General features: G+C 39.2%; 1 protein-coding gene across 4 annotated transcripts in view; it reads right to left on the bottom strand.

Annotated features, from left to right (window-relative positions):
* STXBP4 (syntaxin binding protein 4) overlaps window positions 1–23518 on the bottom strand; it is a 280286-nt gene that overhangs the window by 39263 nt on the left and 217505 nt on the right. For all 4 annotated transcript variants that reach the window (XM_055388705.2, XM_063706252.1, XM_063706254.1 and 1 more), the window contains one exon: window positions 5810–5915. In XM_055388705.2, the coding sequence (XP_055244680.2) occupies window positions 5810–5915 (106 nt within the window). The remainder of the gene's footprint in view (window positions 1–5809; window positions 5916–23518) is intronic.

The following is a 23518-nucleotide window of genomic DNA, read 5'->3' on the forward strand; positions in this document are numbered from 1 at the left end:
TTGGCCGAATACTTGCTGAGCTGGGGTATTGGAAGCTCATCCTGGTCAGGGCACTGAGGTGGACTGAGACTGGAGGGTTATATGGGGGAGCCTCGAGTGTGTCTGTGGGAGTTGGGTGTACATGCCTGTAGTGACAGGTGACTATTTTCCTGTAGGTGAAGACTGAAGGCAGGAGTCTGGCTAGGGCTGCCCAGGATGGCACATCCTGGGGAGAGTCAGCAGTTTGACAAGTTGTATATGGTGGAAAAAGAATGTATGAGCGTCATGCATAGAGAACCACTGGACTTTAGACATCTTGACAGAAATCTGCGCCAAAGAGTGGCCTGTTAGGGTGCAGGGACCCCAGAAGTATGAGCTTGTAGGGTGAACCACTGTGAGAAGTTGCAGGAGGGTAAGTGGAGAGTGGCTCCCTCAGTAATGTTGAAGGTTCCCATAAAGGTTTCCATGAAGGAGCCAGAATTTAGATGCCTGTCATGACAGATGGGATTATCACAGCCAGCACTGGCTGACTAAGACATTTTGCCCTTTTCCTTTGACACCTCCTTTTTTTTTTTTTTTTTTTTCTGAGACGGAGTTTCCTCTGTTGCCTAGGCTGGAGTGCAGTGGCATGATCTTGGCTCACTGCAACCTCCCCCTCCCGGGTTCAAGAACTTCTCCTGCCTCAGCCTCTTGAGTAGCTGGGACTACAGGCACCCACCACCACACCTGGCTAAATTTTGTATTTTTAGTAGAGATGGGGTTTCACCATATTGGCCAGGCTGGTCTTGAACTCCTGACCTCAGGTGATCCACCCGCCTCAGTCTCTCAAAGTGCTGGGATTACAGGCACGAGCCACTGTACTCAGCTGACACCTCCTTTTTCAGGACTTGACCCTGTTGGAGTCATCAACAACGGTAGGAGGAAAGAAAGGAAGAGTGTAAGAGAAGACATTCTCTCTACCCTGCTAGGATTAGGATTAATCCTAGAAACTAGGATTAGGCCTGTGCTGGCAAGAGAGGAGAAGTTTTCAATTGGATGTGAAGTTGAAGTTTTCATTTTACTGGCTAGATTTCTTAATAGCTGCAAGTGATCAGAAAAGAAGCTTTGGGATTTGCCTGATATAGCAGCATATGAATGGGGTTGGGGGGCATGTAAACAATCACCCCACAGCCATTTTCTGTTGGTTACTGGGTTCAGCAATCTCAACAAGCCCCTTGCACACACATACACAGACACATACACAATATATATATGTAATAATTCACAATAGTACGTAGACACCTACACACATAATGTATATGGAATAATTCACAGAGGTTTTTCAAAGACATCATACTATAAAATTTTTATAACTTGCTTTTCTCACTAATCAATATAGAGTTTATGATAATAAGTATAGACCTGCCTTATGCATTTTAATAAGTATATAATATACTATTTAATATATTCACAAATATTTAATTAACCATTCTTTTACTTAGGGACATTTAGGTAATTTCCAATTTTATACTGCTAGAAATAATGCTTCAGTATATGTCTTTTACCCAAGTGCCAATATTTTTGTAGGAGGAAACTCCTTGAAGTGAAATGATATGAATGTTTTAAAGTTTGATAAATATTGTAAAGTTGCTTTCCATAAGATTTGTACCAGTTTATCTTCCCACCAAGAGTATATGAGATCCTACATTTTCACAGCCTTGCCAAAAATATATATAAATATTTGTCAATCTAAAATATTAGAAAACTCTTATTTTGTTTCTCAGATTTTTTAATACAATGAGGTTGAACATTTTTCAATGGGTTTATTGGCTATTTCTAGTACCTTTTATGTAAATTGTCTCTTCACCTGTCCCACTTTGTGTATATGTGTGTGTGTGTGTGTGCATTTGTCTGCTGTTTATGTCTTTCCCAGTTTGTTGTTTATATGTTTACCTTTTAACACTGCTTATGGTATCTTTTGCCCTATACAAGTTTTATATAATGTAGACAAATCTGTCATTTGTTTTTACTTTGTGTGCTAACCTACGAAAGGCTTTTCTACTTCAACATTATGATTGTTTGAATCTTTAGATCTTTAATTCATCTGACATTCATTTTATATGATGGCAAATGCTTCCTTTTATATAATATTTAAAAAGTACTATAATAAATATATAATATAACCAACATCTCTTGATACCTTTCTCTGTTATATAGATCTATTTCTCTATTCTTGTCTCACTGTCATGTGGTTTTATTACTAAAACTTTATAGTATAAAGACAAATTCTCCTGAATTAAACAAAAATTTCCTTGGCTATTCTCTTGCATTTACTCTTCCAGATAAAGTTTAAGATTTATCCAGTCAAACTCCAATCTCTCATATAAACATTATAGTGGAATTTCACTTCTGGCCATGGCAAGCTAATTTGTTTAGACAAACTTACCGCTAAGAACTACTAAAAAGGGTGGACAACATATACATAATATAAAATAGTATGTTTGGTAGTTATTCAATAGTTCTTGAAAGTATTGGAGAACTACCAAGACAGTAAGAAATATAGATGTATATGTGTATGTAGCTCTAGATTGATACCTTTTTGAAGGGGTATGTGTGTTTGTGTGTGTGTGTGTGTGTGTGTTTAATCTTGAAGGCATTGAAGAGATACCAATGCAGCCAGTACTTGAGCAAGCAGAAACCCAGAGAAAAGTAAGTTCATATAGTCGAGCCCAACTGGTGTCATTTGGTGCCTGAAAAACTAATTAGAGTTTTCTTTTTTATTCATATAGGAGAGACATTGCTAAAAATTGAGATCAGGGCCCACCAAGGGGGACTAAGGAGGGATTAAGGTGAGTAAGAGATCTACTTTTATTGTGACTGTTGTCTCAAGCAAAAGTAAATTCTTCCTGAGAAAGATAATATCTTTTATAGCTCTGATTATCTGTGTAATTTTTTACACACAATATTTAGAGTTCAATTTTTAAAATCTGGCAGGCAAAAAAGGTAAGAATTAATCAAAAAGCACATAAAAAAGCAGACCACAGAAATAGACTCACAAGTAATCTATATGTCAGAGTTTATCAGGAATAAACTTTAAACTGAGTATAATTAATACATTCAAGAAACTGGATGACAAAATGGAGAATTTAAGCAGAGAACTGGAGACTATGAAAAAGAATCAAATAAAAACTATAGAACTAAACAATATAGTAACTGAAATTAAGAACTAAATAGTTTAACACCAAATTAACCACAGCTAAAGAGACAATTAGTGAACTGGAAGATAGGTCAGAAAAAAATACTGAGAATAATACAGCAAGAGAATAGCATTAAAAATAGAAGGACAGGGGAACATGATGAACAGGTCACATATACAGCTGAAGTCCAAAAAAAAAAAAGAAATAAAAAATAAAATAGAACAGAAGAATATCTAAAGAGATATTGGATGAGATTTTCCAAAAATGACCCAAAAAATCAAATCACATTTTCAAGAAGTGCTATAAACTCCAATAATGAGTAACAAAGAAAAGTATCTCTGTATAGAACATACTAAAACTAATAATTACCAAAGATAAAGAGAAAAATCTTAAAAGCAGTGAAATGAAGTAAGAAAAAAAAGATCACCTTCAAAGGCACAAGAAAGACTGATGGCCAACTTCTTTACAGAAATAATGGAAGCCACAAGATAATGAAATAATGACACTAAAATCTTGAAACATATAGCATTCCTTTCTTGAACACCTTTAGTCAGTTTGTGAAATAATTAGTTCTATTAGAGGATGTGTATGATTGGTAGAAATTTTCCTCTTATATTGTGCTAAAATGTATCTGCTTATAATTTTCACTGGGTCTAGTTTTACTCATGTTAATTTCAGAGAATTTAGAATTTCAGGACTTTTGGAGCTAAATTTTCCTCTACTTGTTTGTGTAGGATAATTCTCAATAACTTCTGAAGTTTGAGAAACAATTTTCAAACTCACCTTAGATCCCCTACCATCCACCCATTCTACAAACAATGAGCATCTATTATGTAGCTGTCGTTTTTTTAAAATGACATCAATGCAATGATAACTATGACATGCTTACTCTCCATGAGGAGCTCTTCATAAAGAGGGTGGGAAAGACAATAGACAGTTATTGCAATGTGCTGTGATAACTTCAATTATAGGTGTAAACATAAGATGCTATTCGAGTATAGGGCAGGAACATCTAACTCAGCACAGGGGAAGAGGACCTAGTTCCTAAAGGAACAAAAACCTGATGGGATTAGGAGTTAGCTATATTTTCCTTTTTGGAGGGAAAAGCAAAACAGGTGTTCTAGAAATAGAGAGCCATATGTGCAAAAGCATAAAGAAGTGAAAGAGCATGCCATCTGGTCTTTCTGCCTTTTTCTCAACTACAGCAGATGAGCTCCTTCCTGCAGCCAGGAAATACAACTTCCAGCAGCTCTAGAAAAATATTGCTCCAGTTTAGCAAACTTAGTGGAAAAATGAAGCTTTTCCCTATAGTCCAATGATCGTTTTCTGGAGACATGAATGCTGAATGACCTTTCTTGGCTCTTATGCCCATCCTCCAGACTACTTAAAGTGTTAAAGGAATGTAGTAAAAAGATTGAACAACCTTGAAGCATGTACCCAGCTTTTGGGGAAGAACAAGAAATGATTAGAGAAAGATCAATAATTTCCATCACCAATGGAATCACATAAAGTCAGGGAAGGTAGGATCTCAAGGGATAAGCTGCTGGTCAGAAATAAACCACGCCTATTAAACAATGCCTATTAAATCCTTTCAAGACTATCTGCAAACCCATTCTCAAGAGCTTTTCTGTGTTCGCATAGAAAGAGCATAGAATTGGCAGTCCGAATTCCTGGCCAGTTTTATTCCTCTTACTACCTGTGTTGCCCTGAGCAAGACACCCTTTAAACCCAAACTTCTGTGTTTATAATAATACGTGCAGTGTCATACTGGTTAGGTTTTCACAAAATTAAATGGCATCATTTAATTAAATGTCACTTAATTAAATGTCATTTAATTTTGTGAAATTAATACCTGTGGTATTAATAATAAACTAATACCTGTGGTATTAATAATAAACTAATACCTGTGGTATTAATAATAAACTAATACCTGTGGTATTAATAATACACTAATACCTGTGGTATTAATAATAAACTAATACCTGTGGTAACAGGTCCTACCTGTTTAGTCCTACTCAATACCTGTTTATATTTCCTTTGATTTTATCTTGGACTCTCAAGCATGTAAGGGATCAGACCTGGGGGTGAGAAACGTACACATATGAATCAGGTGTTCAAGATTGAGAGACCATAAGAGCAGACTGTGGAAAGGCTGAGTTGGTAGAGGAGGAGTAGAAATTTGAGTAATGGTGAACAAGAGGATATGAGTGTGGGGCATAAGGTGCCCTAGCTTGTGAATTGACTCTGGCACTGTGTGTGTGTGTGTGTGTGTCCCATATCTACATGTCTTGACTATATTGAACAAATTAAAGGTAAATTATTGTACTGGTATAAATGATACTAAAGAATAAAGGACAAGAGAAAAGGAGAAACATTCAATTCCACCATGTAAATGTAATTTTATCTTTGTGAATTGTTTACTGTTTATGCTAATCACCCTGCAACATAATAAGAACTCTTAACATTATGAAATATGTTTCAGATTACATTTGCTGCAAGCTGCATTTGGTGACAAAAGTTAACTGTGTTCATGCATGCTCAGCCTTGCTGGGTTCTTGCTCGTGGAGCATAGTTCTCGCTCAAACATTTAAATGTGAAAGAAAAACTGCTGATGAAGCAAATACAGAGAGAGCAGATCTCCTAGTGAGACTTACCTTGGTCGTCCCTGTCTTTGCTGTGAACATTTCCTTTGCTACGACCTTAGCAGTAACATCTTGATTGGACTTCTTTCCTGGAATGTATTCAAATTTCCTAGGCATGCTGAGAAGAGAATTGGAAGTTGATGGGAATGAGAAATGCTGTAATTACTAAGTATCTTAATATTGAAAAAGAAATTTGATCTTTAAATTTATTTTTATTAATAACACAAGACACTGGCATCTTGGAACATAGCTCTTCTCTTTTTGCTTCCCATCCCTCCCTTTCCCTCCTTTCCTCTCCTTCTCTCCCCTCCTCTCCCCTGCTTTCCTCTCCTCTCCTTCCTTCCTTTTCCTTTCTTAATTTTAATCTTCATTGTTTGAATAAAACATAATACTCACAATAAGAAAATAATTTTGAAATGGATATTTATTATTTAAATAAAAACAGTACAATCATTATATAAAAATACCAAAGCTTAGCTGACTTTAACATTGCACTTGCGATTATCATTTTAAATACCAGTGTGACTGTGGAGGGGAAGGCTGTTTCTGCAGCCACAGCTTACCCGCTGCCATGGAAACATCTGGGCTGCAGAGTTAACAGTGGAGCTTGTCAAAAAAATCAACTTTGGCATGGGGAAATGACAGTGAATGGAACATAATTTTGACCATGGGGAAATGTCCATTAAGCAAAGCATGTGTAAAACTGTCTCCAGAGAGAGAGAGAGACAAAAAAATATGGATGAGTCTCCTCTCTGTAACCATCCTTAATAAGATGGATAGCAATGGACTCCCAATTGGGTTAGAGAGAGAGAAAGGCCTGTTTACTTCACCTCTTCCATTGTCTTTGTTTATGGTTTATTTTTTGTTTCTAACATATGCACTATGTTTGTTAATTGTTAAAAATATACACTGAAAATAGATTTTCTCCAGCAAGTTAATTTAGCTGTACATTCAATCAAATTGGAAATCAAAGTATATTTCTCCTTCAGGGTAGATTCCTCTGAAAATCATCTCCAGAGTTTGGCAAAGAGTAGCGTGACTGCAAGACAGGGAGAAGAATGAGGCAGGGAGGAGGGTAGGGTGAGGAAAGACCAGTGAATTAGATACCTGTGGGCCTGGGTTTGAGTCCTACTTCTGCCCCTTATTAATTTGTGATCTTGAGCAACAAAGAAGGTACAGAAACTCTGGATTTACTTTTTTCTCCTATAACACAGGAAACAAAAAGGGGTAAGAGTGCTATGAAGTACTTGCTTTGTGAGTGAGAATGTGCTACGGATTATGGCAGTTATTATTCTGGGATTTAATTCCCCTTGAAAGTTTCCACTTCCTTTTTATAGACAAAAAGTCTTACCTAGGGAGGACCTCCTAAGATAGTTTCATTAGCTGTGACTGAGAAGAGAATGATGTCTGTTCCATTACAAAGCATGGTATGGCCACATTGTGAATTAATATAGCTTTCATTAAGTCACTCTTAGAGATATCTGATATTTATTGAGATGCGATTAAGTAAAAAGCACTGTGCTAAGCAGTGGAAATACTCTGATGAACAAAGGTAACTTAAGCTCTACCTTTCCTCAGATTTCCTCTTACTAGAAGACACAGACCAAAAAAATCCATGCAAATAAAAATATAAATAACAAACTGTGGTAAGTGCAACAAAGGAACTTTAAAGAAGGGAATTTAAAAAGGCTTTACAACAGGAGGGAAGGTGGGGCTAGATAGATATGACCGAGGAAGGACTATCAAAAGAAATGAAGCTCTAAGGAATGGGGATAGGGGAAGTATTCAGGGCACGTACCAAGGCCCTGGGGTGGAGAAGAAGTTGGCTGGGAGAACTGAAATGGGGCCGGTCTGTATGAGCTAAAGGAGAGAAGCACAAGGTAAGAATGGGGGACAGCTAGAGCTTAGATCATGCCGGGCCTTGGTAATTTATTCTATGTGAAATGGAAAACCATTGAGTAGGCTTTAAGCACTTGAGGAACAAAAATTTCATCTTGGGTTATTCTACTGTGAGTCTTCTTGCATTAGAATTCTAGTTATTTTGCTGAGTACCCTAACATACTTGAACATATAAGTATAAAATAAATTCTGGTTATTACCACTCAGGGAAATCTGAAGATTAGGATGAATTCACTTTCCTGTCACGTTAGAAGTTTAAATTGAAAACAGGAGATGGTTTTATTAGCAGAAGGTCACTCCATCTTCCATTTGTAGTGGATGGCAAATACGATGGTGATGGTCTTTCAGAATCGAGAAACAGGAAAGAACAGACCAAGGCTTCTTATCAGGAAAGCATGCATATAATGAACCGAAATTCTTTGAACTTAACTGCATCTAGGGGAAAAACACATTGTTGGAGGACTTTGATCACTTCCTATAATTTTTTTTCTGAAACATTCAAGAATTCACAGAGTACTGTTTTCAGCAAGAATATGAATAAAACTCTGTTCTGTTGTGCTTTCTGTTTTAAAATTTTTGTTCTGGGCAGAATCCTGTCACTGAGCAAAAAATGCTAATTGGACATTTGATTCATCTGGACAGCTGTGAATGGAATTTTTGCTAACCAGCAGCAGATGTAGACCTAAAACAGCATGGCAAATAGCCATTGGCATGGATGTGATGTTAGCTGCATATGCCATGCTCTGATCTATCAGCATCTCAAAGTCTTTTTTTCTTGAAAGATTTTTTATTAAATATTTCTGTAAATTAATCTTAGTAATTGTAAATGGCCAACCCAATCCATTGGCATAGAAAGACTGTGTCAGAGCCTTTATAGTACTCCAAAGAGTGAATTGGTGGAGTTGGATGGGAAATACTTGCTTTCCAGTTGAAAACACAGAGCAGATGCTGGCATTATTAACAGAACATTGCCTACTTGCAGTTCATGTCCTGGATGGAGTTGTAAGCCACAATGGTCTCTGAGTAACACTTTTTAGTTTGTTTAGGAGTAAATGTCTTTGGAAGTGAACCATTTCAAAGCAAGAATTCTGTATGTTGAGAAAAGGGTGCTGATATTTCTCAGGTAAGTTTGGTGAATTGGTGAATCGATTTTACTTCAGATCTGCTTCATTTAAAGTCGTTATATTTAATGAGGAGTGAATCCCAAAAATTACTCATGGGGAATTTACGATAAACAAAAAATCATGGGTTCTATCTCCAGAGAAATTTTGATTTCAGACTTCTATCTTGATGATTTTTATGTGCACCCCTAGTTGAGAATCTCTCATCAAAATAAAACTTTTTTTTTAAAGTTTAAGATCTCTATCATTAGTTCAATGTGGCATACAGAAGCAGCCACAGCCCACTCATGCATCCTGTATTTCCCACTGAAGCAGGAGGATAGGGTCTGGAGGCAGAGAACCTGAGGCCAATTTACGCTGACTTCCTAGAAGTAAATCAAAAGGAAAACCCCAACTTTCCACACCTAAGTAACAAAAGGACCAGAGGCTACTCCCCTTGCAAACCTGTTCCCCATTTCTGCGTGGCAGATGGAAAATTAAGAGTATCTCTGACTGGTTGCATAAAGCAACCAATGAGATGTTTGCATAGGAGTGTAACTTTGTAACTTCACTTCAGCCTCTGATTGTGGGCCACCACTTCATTTGCATGGGGTGTACGCCAAATGGCCAATGAGAAAGCTCTAGAGGGTATTTGGACCCCAGAAGATTCTGTAAACCAGGCCCTTGAGCCGCTACTCGGGCTGCTCCCACCCTGTGGAATGTACTTTCATTTTCAATAAATCTCTGCTTTCCTTCCTTGCTTTGCTGTGCGTTTTGTCCAATTCTTTGTTTAAAACTCCAAGAACCCAGAAAACTTGCAGTCAAGACCCTCCCTGCCCCGGTAACACCATGCTGAGGGAAGAGTTGGGAAGAAATCCAACATTTGTTGTTTCCAAATTCAGCTAGCCTGTGCTCTTCCCAACAATGCTTTGTTCTGTCTCAGCCTGAATTTCTTTTTTCTTTTTTCTTCTTTTTTTTTTTTTGAGACTGAGTCTCACTCTGTCACCCAGGCTGGAGTGCAGTGGTGCAATCTCAGCTCACTGCAACCTCCGCCTCCCGGGTTCACAGCATTCTCCTGCCTCAGCCTCCCGAGTAGCTGGGACTACAGGTGCATGCCACCACGCCCGGCTGATTTTTTGGATTTTTAGTAGAAACAGGATTTCACTGTGTTGGCCAGGATGGCCTCGTTCTGCTGACCTCGTGATCTGCCCGCCTTGGCCTCCCAAAGTGCTGGGATTACAGGCATGAGCCACAGTGCCTGGCCACTCAGCCTGAATTTCTAAAAGAAATCAGGAATTTCCACTGTACGTTGTCTCGTGAAAGCCATAGGCTTGGTGGCTTGGTTCCCAATGTGGGGAACTGTCCTGCCTTCCCTCCCATTCCAGGTAAAGTAGTAAATTTCCCATTGGTCACTTTCATGTTGAGGGGAATTGCATTTTCCTATGTCCACTTAAGTCTTTGGAGTGTTCCCTCTAAGCAGAGCTAAGAAGATCCACAGAACAGTTCTCTGTCTTGTCTGCACATTAGAATCACCTGGGAGTTTGTTTTTAACTCATGCCTGCCTTCCCATCCCCCAGAGATTCTAATTTAATTGTTTAGCGTTGAGGTGCCTAATTGTTTTAATGTGTCAGTAGTTTTCTAGGTGATTTTAATGTGCAGCCAGATGTAAGAACGACTGAGTGGCAGCATCCCAGATTGCCTTCCATAGATCTAAGGATCTGGCTTATTATATTAAAGACCATCAATAAAGAGAACGTGGCTTTCATTCAAATGTTGGCTGGATCTATTAGAAACATGTGGGAATGAATGCATGCTCTTCATCATGACATTGATATGACTTGGCTATTTATATGTCATTCTGCAGATCCAACTGGTTTGTCCAATACCTGTGGGTTTAGACCTCAAACTTCAGAGAATTGTCATCAAGTCTATTCTAGGGCGAGGTGGGCTATTCTTAGAACATTCATCTGTTCATTCATTATTTAAATATTCATTCATAAAACAGTTACTGAGTACTTCCTATGTGCTAGGAATGGTGATGGATGCTGGGGAGATGTATATCTTAAAGGAGCCCACAGTCTAGTTGTGGGGAACAGACATGCAAGTAGTTGCAATATAATGTCATACAAATTATTTACCAGAGCAGTGGACACAAGAGAAGATCACAGAAGAATACGTGATCAATTCTCTATGGTGAGTAAGGGAATACATAAAAATAAAACAGACAAGTTCAACTGGGTGAATGAAAGCTCAACAAGTTGATACAGTGTAGGGTTGAATAGAAAATTTTACACAAAGGGAAGATGTTTTGCAAAGCTATGAGGATTCTGAATAATGCTGTACTTGGAAGTGGAATATAATTTGGTGGAGCTGGCTGGAGTATGCGGTGTGTGGCAGGGAATGGTACGTGCTAGGCGGATAGTGATCACGGAGGCACTTGTCTGCTATCCTTAGGAGTATGAATTTTGATCTCTAGGCAATGGAGAGCCATTGCAGGGGAGAAAGAAGCAGATGAATCATGTAACATCTGAAAAACATGCAGGTCATCCTGACTGACCAGCTCTTCTGAGACTACCAATCAAGTCATTGCTGAGCCAACCCATATTGAGGGGGTTCAGAGAAGAGGTAAACTACTTAAGAAAATACAAACCATTCCTTCATCCATTTAGTCACTGAACAAACATTTATCAAACACCTACTATGTGCCAAGCAGTAGGGATATGGCAGGATTTCTGAAGCTGGACACTGTTGGCATTTTGGACATACAGGATATTGGGGAGAGTGGGTTGTCCTGTGAGCTATAGAATGTTCAGCAGCATCCGTGGGCTTTACCCACTAGACGCCAGTAGCACCTCCTTCCTCTCTCGCTGACACTGTGACAACCAAAAATCTCTGCTGGTTGAGAACCACTGGGATACAGGGATGAATAAGACATACCCCCTGCCCTCAAGAAGTTTACAGCCTAATGCAGAAAAGAAGAGATATGCATTTAAAAAGCCCAGTGGCTCACACCTGTAATCCCAACACTTTGAAGGGCCAGGATGGGAGGATCACTGGAGCTCAGGAGTTCAAGACCAGCCTGGGCAAAATTCCTACAAATAAAAATAAAAAATTTAGCTTGGTGTGTGGTACACATCTGTGGTTCCTGCTACTCAGTAAGCTGAGTTGGGAGAACCACTGGAGTCCGAGTTGTTGAGGCTGCAGTGAGCTCTGATCACACCACTGCACTCTAGTCTAGGTAACAGAGTGAGACCTGTCTCAAAATAAATAAAAAATTTAAAAAATTAAAAGGCACAGTTCAGGGCTAAAGAGGGGAAATACATAAAAGAAATACAAACTGTTACGAAGGCTTATATAAAAGGGAAACAATGTTCCCATTTGGGGTAAGCAGGGACATCTTCATGGAGGTAGAGGGTTTTGAACTGTGCTTTAAAGTAGCTCTGGATGAAGGTGAACTGGAAGGACTGAACTTCATAAGATCTCTGGACTCCCCAGTCCCATCTAGGCGTTCCTTCTGCATAAATTGCCCCGTGGATGGTAGCTATCTGCCATCTGGGCTCTGCTGATTGGCCCAGGGGTGCTCACCTAACCAATGTACACACTGACTGTTGACCCATAAGGTGACCTAGATTTTAACATTTCTCACTCATTGCTTTAATAGGACTGTTTGTTTCAACCAAATCACCATCCCTCCCTTGCTTGGTCCAGATTGATATTTAGGTGGTATGCACAGGTATTGATATTTAGGTGGTATGCACAGGTATGAGTACTTGATGTCTAGGTTTCATTTTGATTGCTTGTTACTTGGGCTGTGTCAGCTCATTACCCTGGCTCTTCCACTCAAAGAGCACTGTTCAAATGATCTTCTATGTAAATGGTGCCCCTAGAAACATGCAACTCACACTGCTCTACCTGTCTCTACCTTTCTCCACCAGTGATATATAAAGTGAACTAGAATATAAAAGGCCTGACATTTCTCCACTGGACAGGGTTCAGGTATGGCCTTGCCTCTTAGCTTTTGTTCTCTTGACCTCTGACCTTCTGGAACCTATGATTGATGCTTGTGCCTTCTGTCTGTCTGCATCAGTAAAGTAAATTTAGTTGAGGAAGAAGGTGAAAGATCCCACAACATTTTCTTAATCTAGTCATTAACAGACAGTAGGAGGGGCGAGTATTAGCTACTTTGCATGTAATCATATTTAGACCGGTTCCATGCAACCACATAGGTGGTTTCATTGCTTTAGAGGCAGCAATGTGGGATGGGGGACAGGCCAAATAGGAGGAGCTCTAGATTCCTCACTGCTACTTTGTTCCCTCGTTCCGGAATAGTGTATGTGTTGTGTATATGTATATTCATATTTATATATATATATACACAACACATACACACACAAATAAGAATGTCTACTATTTTAAAAATGTTTTAAAGTGCTGATGCAATATTTTTCATATTGCCCCAACTTCTCAGTCTGAGATCAGGAACTAATCTAAGAGCCAGCCTGCCTGGGTTCACTCTATCACTTCTTGACTATGTGATTCAGGGCAAGTTGTATGACTTTTTCTGTCCATTCTGTACCTCTAGAATGAGGATTATCATTTCTGCCTCATGGGGTTGTTATTAGGATTGAATGCAGGCATATGTGTAAGGTGCTCTGAAATGTCTGGAGCATCAGAAGCACCATGGAATAGGAGGCTTCACATGGCATCACTTCCCAAGTGCAGAAAGCCTTCTTTTCCCTGAAATTCTTCCTCTGTTGGTTGCTCATGCCTAGATTTCTCTAACTGAGATGATTACAAAATGCCTGCTTTTAAATGTTAATGCTTCTTCCTCCTGAGATTGGTGATGCTAGTCCTTGCCTGTCATGGACACCTTGCTGTAGGAATTAATTACGTTTTTTTTTTTTTCCCTGAAATCAGGTCTTGGTTAAGGCGAAGACAAGCAGAGGAGGAGGCCCAGGAAGTAAATGATGGAGGGTTCCAAAACCAAATTTCTAATTCTCCAAATGTTTGAAGTGATATTTAGAAGCCCCTTAGTTTAGAAACTGGTAGGGGTTTCTTGTTTTGTTTTGTTTTTCCTTTTTTTCTCCTCTTCCTCCCTGAAGCTATTCATCTCACCAAATTGCAGATAACTTCTCAATTCACCACTTCCTTTCTCCTTGTATTTTACTGCCTAGCTCAAGCCATCATCACCTTCCTTTTGGGTGGCGGTCTTCTCCAAGCTTCTCCTTTGTTTTCATACATCCTGGTGAGATCTTCTCCAAACCATGATGAGAATTGATGTCAGGTTCTGTAGTAGGTTGTTCTCTCTCAAACTGTGCTCAAGAATCCTACCTCCCAAACTTTTTTGCCTGCTTTCAAATCCCCATAATCAGATTCATTTCATGTATTCACCTTTAATTTGATTCCCTTGCATGTGGTCCTTTCATCTAACGTGGTTGTCTCAGCTCTCCTTTACTCGCTCTACCTCTCAGGTCTCTGTTTCCTCATCTTCCTCATGAACTCAATCTTTTCTAAGCTCATTTCCTGCTCAACAATCTAGAATTCATCCTAGTCCCTCAGACTGGAAAGTCTTCCTCAAAATATATGCCACCTATCTGCAAATATCAGCTCAGAACACCAGTCCTTTATGTAGCTTTCATGAGTGCTCCAACCCAAAGTCATGTTTCTCTTTTCTGAGTCTGTTGGCACTCAAATTTTTATTAAATCTTTTGTGCACTTGTGCAGTGGTTAAGTGCATGGTATTTGCAGTCAGAGAGAAGATCGCTGCAGGTTTGAAATCTGGCTCTACTAACTATTGGCTCTGTGAATTAATTTCTCAGACTGTCAGTTTCCTCATCAGAGAGGCTCCTCTGGTTCAGCAATATAAGACAAAGATTTGAGGGTCTGTGTCTGTTGAGGTTTGAATCTAGCCTTCACTACATACTAGCTGGATCCCCTGAAAGTTAGTTAACCTCTCTAAGCCTGAGAATTTTCATCAGTAAAATGGGCATACTAAGAGTAGAGACTTCAGAGGCTGACTGTGAGCACTAAATGAGTAATCCATGTACAAAGTGTTTAGCAAATTCCTGGCACATAGTGATTATGAATGTGGGGGCTAATCATACATCTTGGAAAGAGTGATTTCTCCCCTCTTCAGGTATTTCCTTTCATCCAGAAGGAACTCAATTGATGTAGGAGTCCTGGTCTCTTTCCTCCATTTTACTCATTACACTTTGAAGGTGGCACGTGTGTGTTTAGGGTGAAGTAACTAACTTGATAGGTTAATTTAGGAAGAACAACTTCCAAATTGAGCACGTGCAATTGTCCCTCCCTTTCTTCCTCTTGACACCACGTTGCTCACATGAAGTAAGTCCACTTCTGTCATGCCATACATTTTACAGTGGATTGCCTTTCCATTGAGAGGTCTGCTGTGGTTCCAGGATACCTGTGAGTTTATTTACTTCTGGGATGTAGTATTGGAAAAGCCATTCATCTGAAAATATACACTCTATCCTCCAACCTATATTTTATCAATAATAGAGATGATACATTTAGTCCCTTTGTCTTTTTATCAATTCACTCAGAACTCAGACAGACAGAATTTTTTATTGGATTCAATAGCACGTATTTCTTTTGGTTTTGGTTATGATTAAATTACATAATTCATAAACTTATATAGCACAATCCCTAGCCCTATTTGTCACTTCCATTTAGCTGTTCTTGAGTTATATCCTTTATAATAAACTGCTAATAGTAAGTAAAGCACTTTCCTGAGTTGGGTGAACTGTTCTAGCAAATTATCAAGCATAAGAAAGATGTTGTGGAAATGTACAATTTGTAACCAATCAGTCAGAAATACAGGGGGCCTGGGATTTTTGACTGGTGCCTGAAATTGGGGGAAGCCTTGTTTGACTGAGCTCTTAAGCTGTGGGATCTGCACTATCTCTGAGCAGTGTCAGAATTGAATTGAATTGCTGGATATCTTGAGTTAGTGCCTGGAGAATCAGAGAATTGATTGTTGGTATCAGAGAACACCTCAACTTGACACTGTACATTCAAGGACATAGTTTGGTGGTCAAGCATGAGAAAGAGTAATAGAAAAAGAGAGTCAGAGACTGAGGTAGATGCAGAAAGAGACTAAGAGAGATGGGGATGAGAACGGAGACAGATGAACTATAACAGAAGATGTCTATGTCCCCAGAAGTGTCAGGGAAATAAGTATTGCTTAGGTTGAAGTTGTTGAGGGACCACTATTTGGTATTTTGAAAAAATAAGAAGGATCCTCCATTGTCATAACCATTTGAAGAAATTTCATCTGGGAAACACAGACTATAATTATCTTTCATCAGGAAGAATGCGTTTTCTCCAGCTGGCGTCACAGAGCTGGAAATGCAGAATCTCAGGTCCCACCCCGGACTTATGAATCAGATTCTGCATATTGGCTCCCAGGTGGCACATATGCACATTGTAGTTTGAGAAGCCCTGTCCTGGGGTATTAGATCAGTAAAGCAAAAATCAGACTTGGGTTCTAATAGTCCCTTCAGCACTCTCCAGCCACATGACTCTAGAAAGAACCTATCTACCCTGAGTTTCAGCTTCCTCATCTGTATAATGGGAATAAAAGATCTGCACTCCTTGTTTTTAGGATTTGTTGGGAAGAACCAATAAAATTGGAATATGAAGATACTTTGAAGACTGGAAAGGGCTCTGAAAATGGAAGCTCTCCAGTTGCTCAGTAAATGAGGCTAGGGTGGGGATTGGCCTTTCCCCTGACTATCACTTGTGAGTTTCACTTTACTGCTACAGTCATTCTCTCTGGCTCTAAGTAAACCCCACCATGTGTGAAGGAAATGTGAGCAAGTCAGCAGATGAAGTGTGTATTTTTGAACACGTTAATTTCTTTATCAGCTCTATTTTTTTTCTGAGGGCATCACTGTATTACATTAATGCCTTGAGTTGTTAACAATACCAGCTGGCACTGCAGGTCTCACTTATATACACAGTGTAAAAGCTCAGGGAGTAGCATGGAAATTGCCACCCAAACCACAATGCTGGATCTCCTCCTTGGCATGCTTATTATCTCCCTCGGGAGCAGATCCACCATTCCTTCCTTTGTTTTCAAAACCCTTTATTTATGATATTATTTGGCATCTATGCAATTACTTTTGTTCTTCTGTGGGGTTTGAGGCCTTGGGAGATCACAGACTTTATAGTTTCTCTTTTATCTCTGTCTCTTCAGGGCTTGGCACGTAGCAGGAATGTCAGACATATCTGTGGCGTATGAATAGTGGTGGTGGGGAATGTGAAATTGACCATTGTATCCCTACTTATTCATTCATTATTAGCATCAACGAATCTTTCTCAGATAAGGCCATCCTTGACAGTATACATGAGGTCTTGTGCACCCCTATGCTTCCCTGGAACCTTTCAAAATGCTCATCACACATGCAGACATTTAATGAATATCTTTCCTGAGAGCCTGTGAGCTCTCTGAGGGCAGGGATTGTTCTGTTCCTTGCTGTATCCTTGGGTTCAGGACAATACCTGTCACATTATGGTGTTCAATAAGTATTTGCAGAATTAAAGTGATTCACTAGAGATTCCAATTCTTGAGGATTCCTACCTTCAGTATTCCTTTCTAAAACCAAATTATCCCAACAGTAAAATTTCCCCAGTTGGAAATCTAGCCAATTTTTTCCCCGTTTAGAAAGTTTCCCTATCAATTCTTTTCTCCAGTGGCCTACTGCCTAGAGGAAAGGAAAGTAACACTTACTGAACTGCCTACTTTCAACAATATATGATAAGTGTTATTTTCTCCACTCTTCTAGAGAGGAGAATGATGTTCAGAAGGTAAGTGGCATGACTAAGAGGTACTACGGGACAAGGCTAGGATTCTAACCCAGGTTTAATCCAATTTACAGTCACTCTTCCCACTGAATCACACCACCTGGGTAGCACATAGATGACTCTTATACTTTCTCATATTTTTCGTCTAGCATCTGTTTTTCAGAGCGTAATCTTGTTTGAATAGGGCCACAGAACTGGCCAATGTCAGCGAGGACTGATATTCCAAATTTAATTCCTTGTATAGGTTTATTTTCAACAAGAATTACTTCATAACTCAGCCTTCACTCTTTCAGACTAAACTGTCTCCTTCCATCTGGGGCACGTAACTTGACCGTGGCCTCACTTCATCTCTGAGATCTAGGGCAGTGATGGGCAGCCTGTTTCTTGTAGATGCTTGTTGATGGAAAGGTTGATCCTTTCATTCATTTGTTGGAACTGGGTTAAGGCTCAAAGTAAGCTCTGATGCAAATGCATTTGGATTTTCAGAAAATCCATCTTTCTCTCTCTTAGATAAACTATCTGTCCTTAGCTTCAACTTACACACGGCTTGTTCAAGTCACACATTTTATAAAGTCTAAAGAGGAAAAGTGGTCAGCAGTATAATTATTGTCTGGATGTAGACTCTTTGATAACCATTACTAAAAAATATATATTCTCATAATTTACTTTTCATTTAATCTATTAATGTTTTACTTGGTTTTTTGAAGCATCCTTTCAGCATTTTTTTGCCAAATATATATTCAATGTCCCCCTTGCATCAGGCCTTCTGCTGGGTACTGAGCACGCAAAGGGGAGAAATCATGGATTCTAGCCTCAAGTATAATTCATTCCTACAAAAAGTGCCCACATCTGCTTGAGGGACTCAGAAAAGTCTTCCCAGAGGTGGGCAGGCTTTGATGGAGACTGGGTAGATGAGGAGAATGAACAGGTCTGGAAGCAGTGACTAAAAAAAGAATGAAATATGGATAATGTCTGGGTACAGTAAGAATTGATACAAAAGCAACCAATTCTGCAGTTCAGCAAGTTCTGCCCAAGCTCTTACTTAATGCCTTTTAATGACAAAAAGAAATTTTAAAAGAAAGAAGAGGAAACTCGGAAAGCATTTAAGAACATAGTTTTGCTCTGAGACCATTCTAATAGATGGTTGCTGTCATTATGAAATCACTTTGGTAGAAAGGATCTCTGCACTTCAATTGCCAGGAACCAGGGTAAGAAAATTCTTTGTGGGATCCTTTAAAATCAGGAGTGGCCACAGTGCTTTTTGACTGAGACAAAGAGGATAATGCAGTCACTGAGAATGAAATGGCAGCTCTAATAAAGGGCCCTTCTGTTAGTGGCAGTGCCCTCTGCTACTATTCCATAAGGTGCTCTGGAGAGAAAGAGGTGCGTGTCTGTCCAGTTCCCAGGTATCATTGTTCTAGGGAGAGAGAAGCAATTTCAGATAGCTGGAACATGGGTCAGAATTACAATGGGGACTCTGGTTTAGACTTGATGCATGGGTTCTTTTAAATGCTGGCTCTCCATATGACTTATTCATCATGCCATATTTCCCAGGGAGCATATAGTCTAAATTCTTCTTTTCAGATGAGGACAATGTGACCCAGACACATCCAGCAACTTACCGTGAGTTACACAGCCAGTTAGTGCAGGTCTTCATTAATTCAGTGCTGACCTTATTCTGCCATATTCAACATTAGTTGATTATTTATTTCATTAATAATTATTTACCGAATGCTTACAGTGTGCTAAACACCTTGTTAGGCAATAGATTATCTTCAATGGAGAGGCAGTATCTAGTGATGGTTTCAAAACTCACTGCTGTTGGTCTTAGATTAGTTGCATAACCTCTCTAAGGTGCAGTTTCCTCATCTGTAAAATGGATATGCTAACAGTACCAATCACAGGGACATCATGAAGATTAAATGAGATAATGCATGTAGAGTTCAGCATAGCATCTGGTACACTTATTACCAAGGTTGCTATGGTTTAAGCTTTCTGGGCTCTTCCATCAGAGCAAAGATCTTTGTTACTCTTTAATTCTTATGTCTGCCTGCCCTAAAGATGGTTATGAAAGGTTTATTTCTCTGAGTGCTTTCATTCTCTCTAAGTCCCTCTAAATCCCTGATCGACAGCTCTAGAGGGCTGGAGCTTATCTTCCTCACAGCCATCCCCTGGTCCAGACACTCCTTCCCCACTCCTCTGAGTTCTTGGCAGCCTCCCTGGGAGGAAATTCGGATGTGTTCTCATTACAGCCTCACAACCTTGGGAGGAAGCTTTGTCAACGCTCAGTGCATTTCCTGAATCCATTTGGAGAGGAACACTGGGCCAGCTCCAGGATGCTACATCATCCATCTCTGAGACCAGCCAGGTTTGGGTTGGCTCAGAAGATCTGGGACTTGTCATGATCTTTGGCATTCTAAGAATGGGCTCCATAGAACCCTGTTGTTGTTGTTGTTGTTTTTTTAAATCATAAGCAGCACAGCACATCAGCCCGTTTGGCAAGAAACAAGGGAGGGATGCAGTTTAGCACATACTTGGCTGTGAATACTCCTAACAGCATAATAGAGTTTTCATGGTTCCTTCCCAAGCTTGATCACCTTTAATGTAATAAGTCATCTTCTGGGCAAGGTTTCTGCATATACATGGGCATCCTGCCTCTCTGCTCTCCTTTTGCATCTTGCCTATGAGGGAGCATGCTGCCTACTTCTCTGCAAAACCAGTTGGAGGGAAAGCATACCAGTCAGTGTGCATTAATGACGGCAATACATTCCCTGAAGGAGGCAGAAACCTCAGCAGACGCCTGGAACAGATTTGCAGAATACTCTGTCTGCATAAGGCAGCTCTGGACATCCGTGTATTTCTTAGCCCCACAGCCTCTAAGGCTCACTTGAATGAATACCTTTCATCGTTTCTTTGTCCCTTTTGATTTGAAGAGTGAGCTCTTTTTATTTTAGGTCTTTTAAGGTAATTTTGGAGGATCTTTGTCTTGCTTGCTGTCTCTTTTGTTGGTCATGTGTGAAAATAAGGATATAGCTGTGAAATGGAGGAAAGAGGAATGAATGGAGAAAATGAGAAAGGGAGTGATATTTATTGGGGACTAATGATAGTATATCTATTTGTCATTTAGCCTTCATGACAACTGGATAATCAACTGGCAAAAGATCACAGAGACCTTGTGTATTCCTCTCCATATTTGTCTGTCTCCAAAGACCATGCACCACATCACAGATAAAATGATTTTGTCATTTTATTACCTCTTCTCTAAGCCAAGAATTCATTTTTTATCTTCAACTCAGCTTCCTTGTAACTTCCATGTTCCTTTGATTGAACCATCATACATCCTTTAGAATTTGGTGCATTGCATATTTTCCCCATTTGGATTTCAGTAAAGATATATTTTCTTTAAATGCCTATTCTTTTACAACACTACATACTTTGATTTACTAAACAAAGCCACCCAAGTTTTTTCAAATTTGCTTAGTTTTAGAAGTATTAATATATAATGAGGCTATTAATTCTTAAGATCGCTTTTTCCGTATTTGTTAACTTGAAATATAGCTAGAGCTTTTCTTTCCATGCATTGTTTTCCTCCTGAAAATTTCTTTTTATGGCATTCACTATTTAAATGCATTTATGCACTCCAGGATGGGTGAGAGCGACATCCTGTCTCAAAAAAAATTGCATTTATCCCAAGCTACTTTTTTCATTTATATTTGTGGTCATAAATTAATGTATGGTTCAGTGTCAGCAATCATGTGGAGGGTTTGTAGACAAGTAATTGCATAGTGGTGGTAAAAGCTCTGTTTCACAGAGGATGTATGGAAGGGGTTGGCATAGTAATTGTTATGTCCACTCTAGATCTAACACCCTGTTATGCACCATCATCTTCAGGATAAAGTCCAGGCTGCTTCATGCTCTGGTGCCTCCACACATGGATCCTGTGTCCCAGCCATGGACAGCCATTTACAGCTTCCCAAACTCACCGGATTCTCTCCTTTCTCCGTGCCTTTAAATATGATGTTCACTTTGCTCAGTTCACCCTTTTCGTCTTTCTCCAGATTATGACCTCCTGTAAGGCTTGGGTCAACCATTAATTCTGTGAGGAAGCCTCCATGCCCTGAGTGGATGTGTTGAGTCTGTCTCCTCTGTGGTCCTGGCACACACAGTAAGTGCTTTGCCCTATCAGAGTAGTTGTCCTCAGATGTCACTGCCCAGTACTCATCTGCTCTCTCCACTCCGGTCTTTGACTATGAACACCTTGAAGGCAGGTGAATTTTTAATACCATTGGAAGTTGCTCATGTTATAATGCTTTATTTTCATTTTCATTTTGAAATAATATAAAGACCTCATATATTCTCCACAGAGATTCCTTATTAACATTTTACTTCATGTACCTTATAATTTCTATTCTCTTTTCCCCTCTATGTGCACACACATGTACACACACCGCACTTGAGAGCAAGTTGCACACATAATGCCCCATGTCTTTGTAATACTTCAGTATGTATTAAAAAAGAAGAAGAAGAAGAAGAAGAAGAAGAAGAAGAAGAAGAAGAAGAAGAAGAAGAAGAAGAAGAAGAAGAAGAAGAAGAAGAGGAAGAAGAAGGAAATAGTGGCCAGGTGGTGGTTCATGCCTGTAATTCCAGCACCTTGGGAGGCCGAGGTGGGCAGATTATTTGAGCCCAGGAGTTCTAGACCAGCCTCGGCAATGAAGCAAGACCTCATCTCTACAAAAAATACAAAAATTATCCTGGCCTGGTGGCATGCGCCTGTATCCCAGCTACTCAGGAGGCTGAGGTGGCAGGATGGCTCGGGCCCAGGAGGTCAAGGCTGCAGTGAGCTGTGATCATACCATGGCACTCAGCCTGGGTGAAAGAGCGAGACCCCATCTCAACAAACAAACAAACAATCTTTCATACAACCAAAGTATCACCAAAATCTAGAAATTAACATTAGTACAATAATACCATCTAATCCACAGACCCCCTTCAATTTTTGCCTATTGTTCCAATAATATCTGCATAGGTCCAGGAACTAATCCAATAAAACATTTATTAGTTAGGTCTCTTTAGTTTCCTTTGCTCTGGAATAATTCCTCAGTTTTCCCCTGACGTTTATGACATTAACACACTTGAAGACTAGAGATTACTTTAAAGAATACTCCTCAGCTTATATTTTTCTGATGTTGCAATGAGTTTTTTAAAGCCAGGTAAAAGAATACGTATGTATGATTCCATCTACATAAAGTTTAAAAGCACACGAAAGGAATACATACTTTCAGAAGTTAGGATACTGGTTACCTTGGAGAAAAGGAGGAGCTCAAGGGGACTTCAAGGGTGCTAGAAAGTTCTATTTCTCCTGTGTGATGCTTATACAAGTGTTTTCTTTGTGATGATTCACTGAATGGCATATTTATATTTGGTACACTTTTGTGCATGTGTTATACATTATGATAATAACTTTTTAAAAAATAGTAAAAATTAAATTTCTCTTCTGGTTATAAATAATATGTCACATTTTCTCTTTGAGATTGGGAATGTAACAAACTTGCCCTCTACAACCTCTTTTCAATAATTCACTAAGCAACTTAATAAGGCTAGAAAAAGTAATAAAAGTTATACAATTATAAAGGAAGAAATAAAATCATCATTTGTCAGATGAGGTGATTTCAGTTCTTTGACATTGGTTGAGAATTGTGTTATGACCCAGAATATGGTCAAGTTTTATAACTACTTCATGTGTATTTGAAAAAAAAAGTGTATTTTACAATTGTTGAGTAGGATAACAATTAAGTCACATTTATAAATGTGTTGTTCAGATTGTCCATACCTTTTTCTGATTATTTTTGTCTGCTTATACTGCAAGGTATGATGAAAAACTCTTAGTAAGATATTG

Source organism: Gorilla gorilla, chromosome 4 (assembly GCF_029281585.2).
Source record: "Gorilla gorilla gorilla isolate KB3781 chromosome 4, NHGRI_mGorGor1-v2.1_pri, whole genome shotgun sequence".
NCBI lineage: Eukaryota > Metazoa > Chordata > Mammalia > Primates > Hominidae > Gorilla > Gorilla gorilla.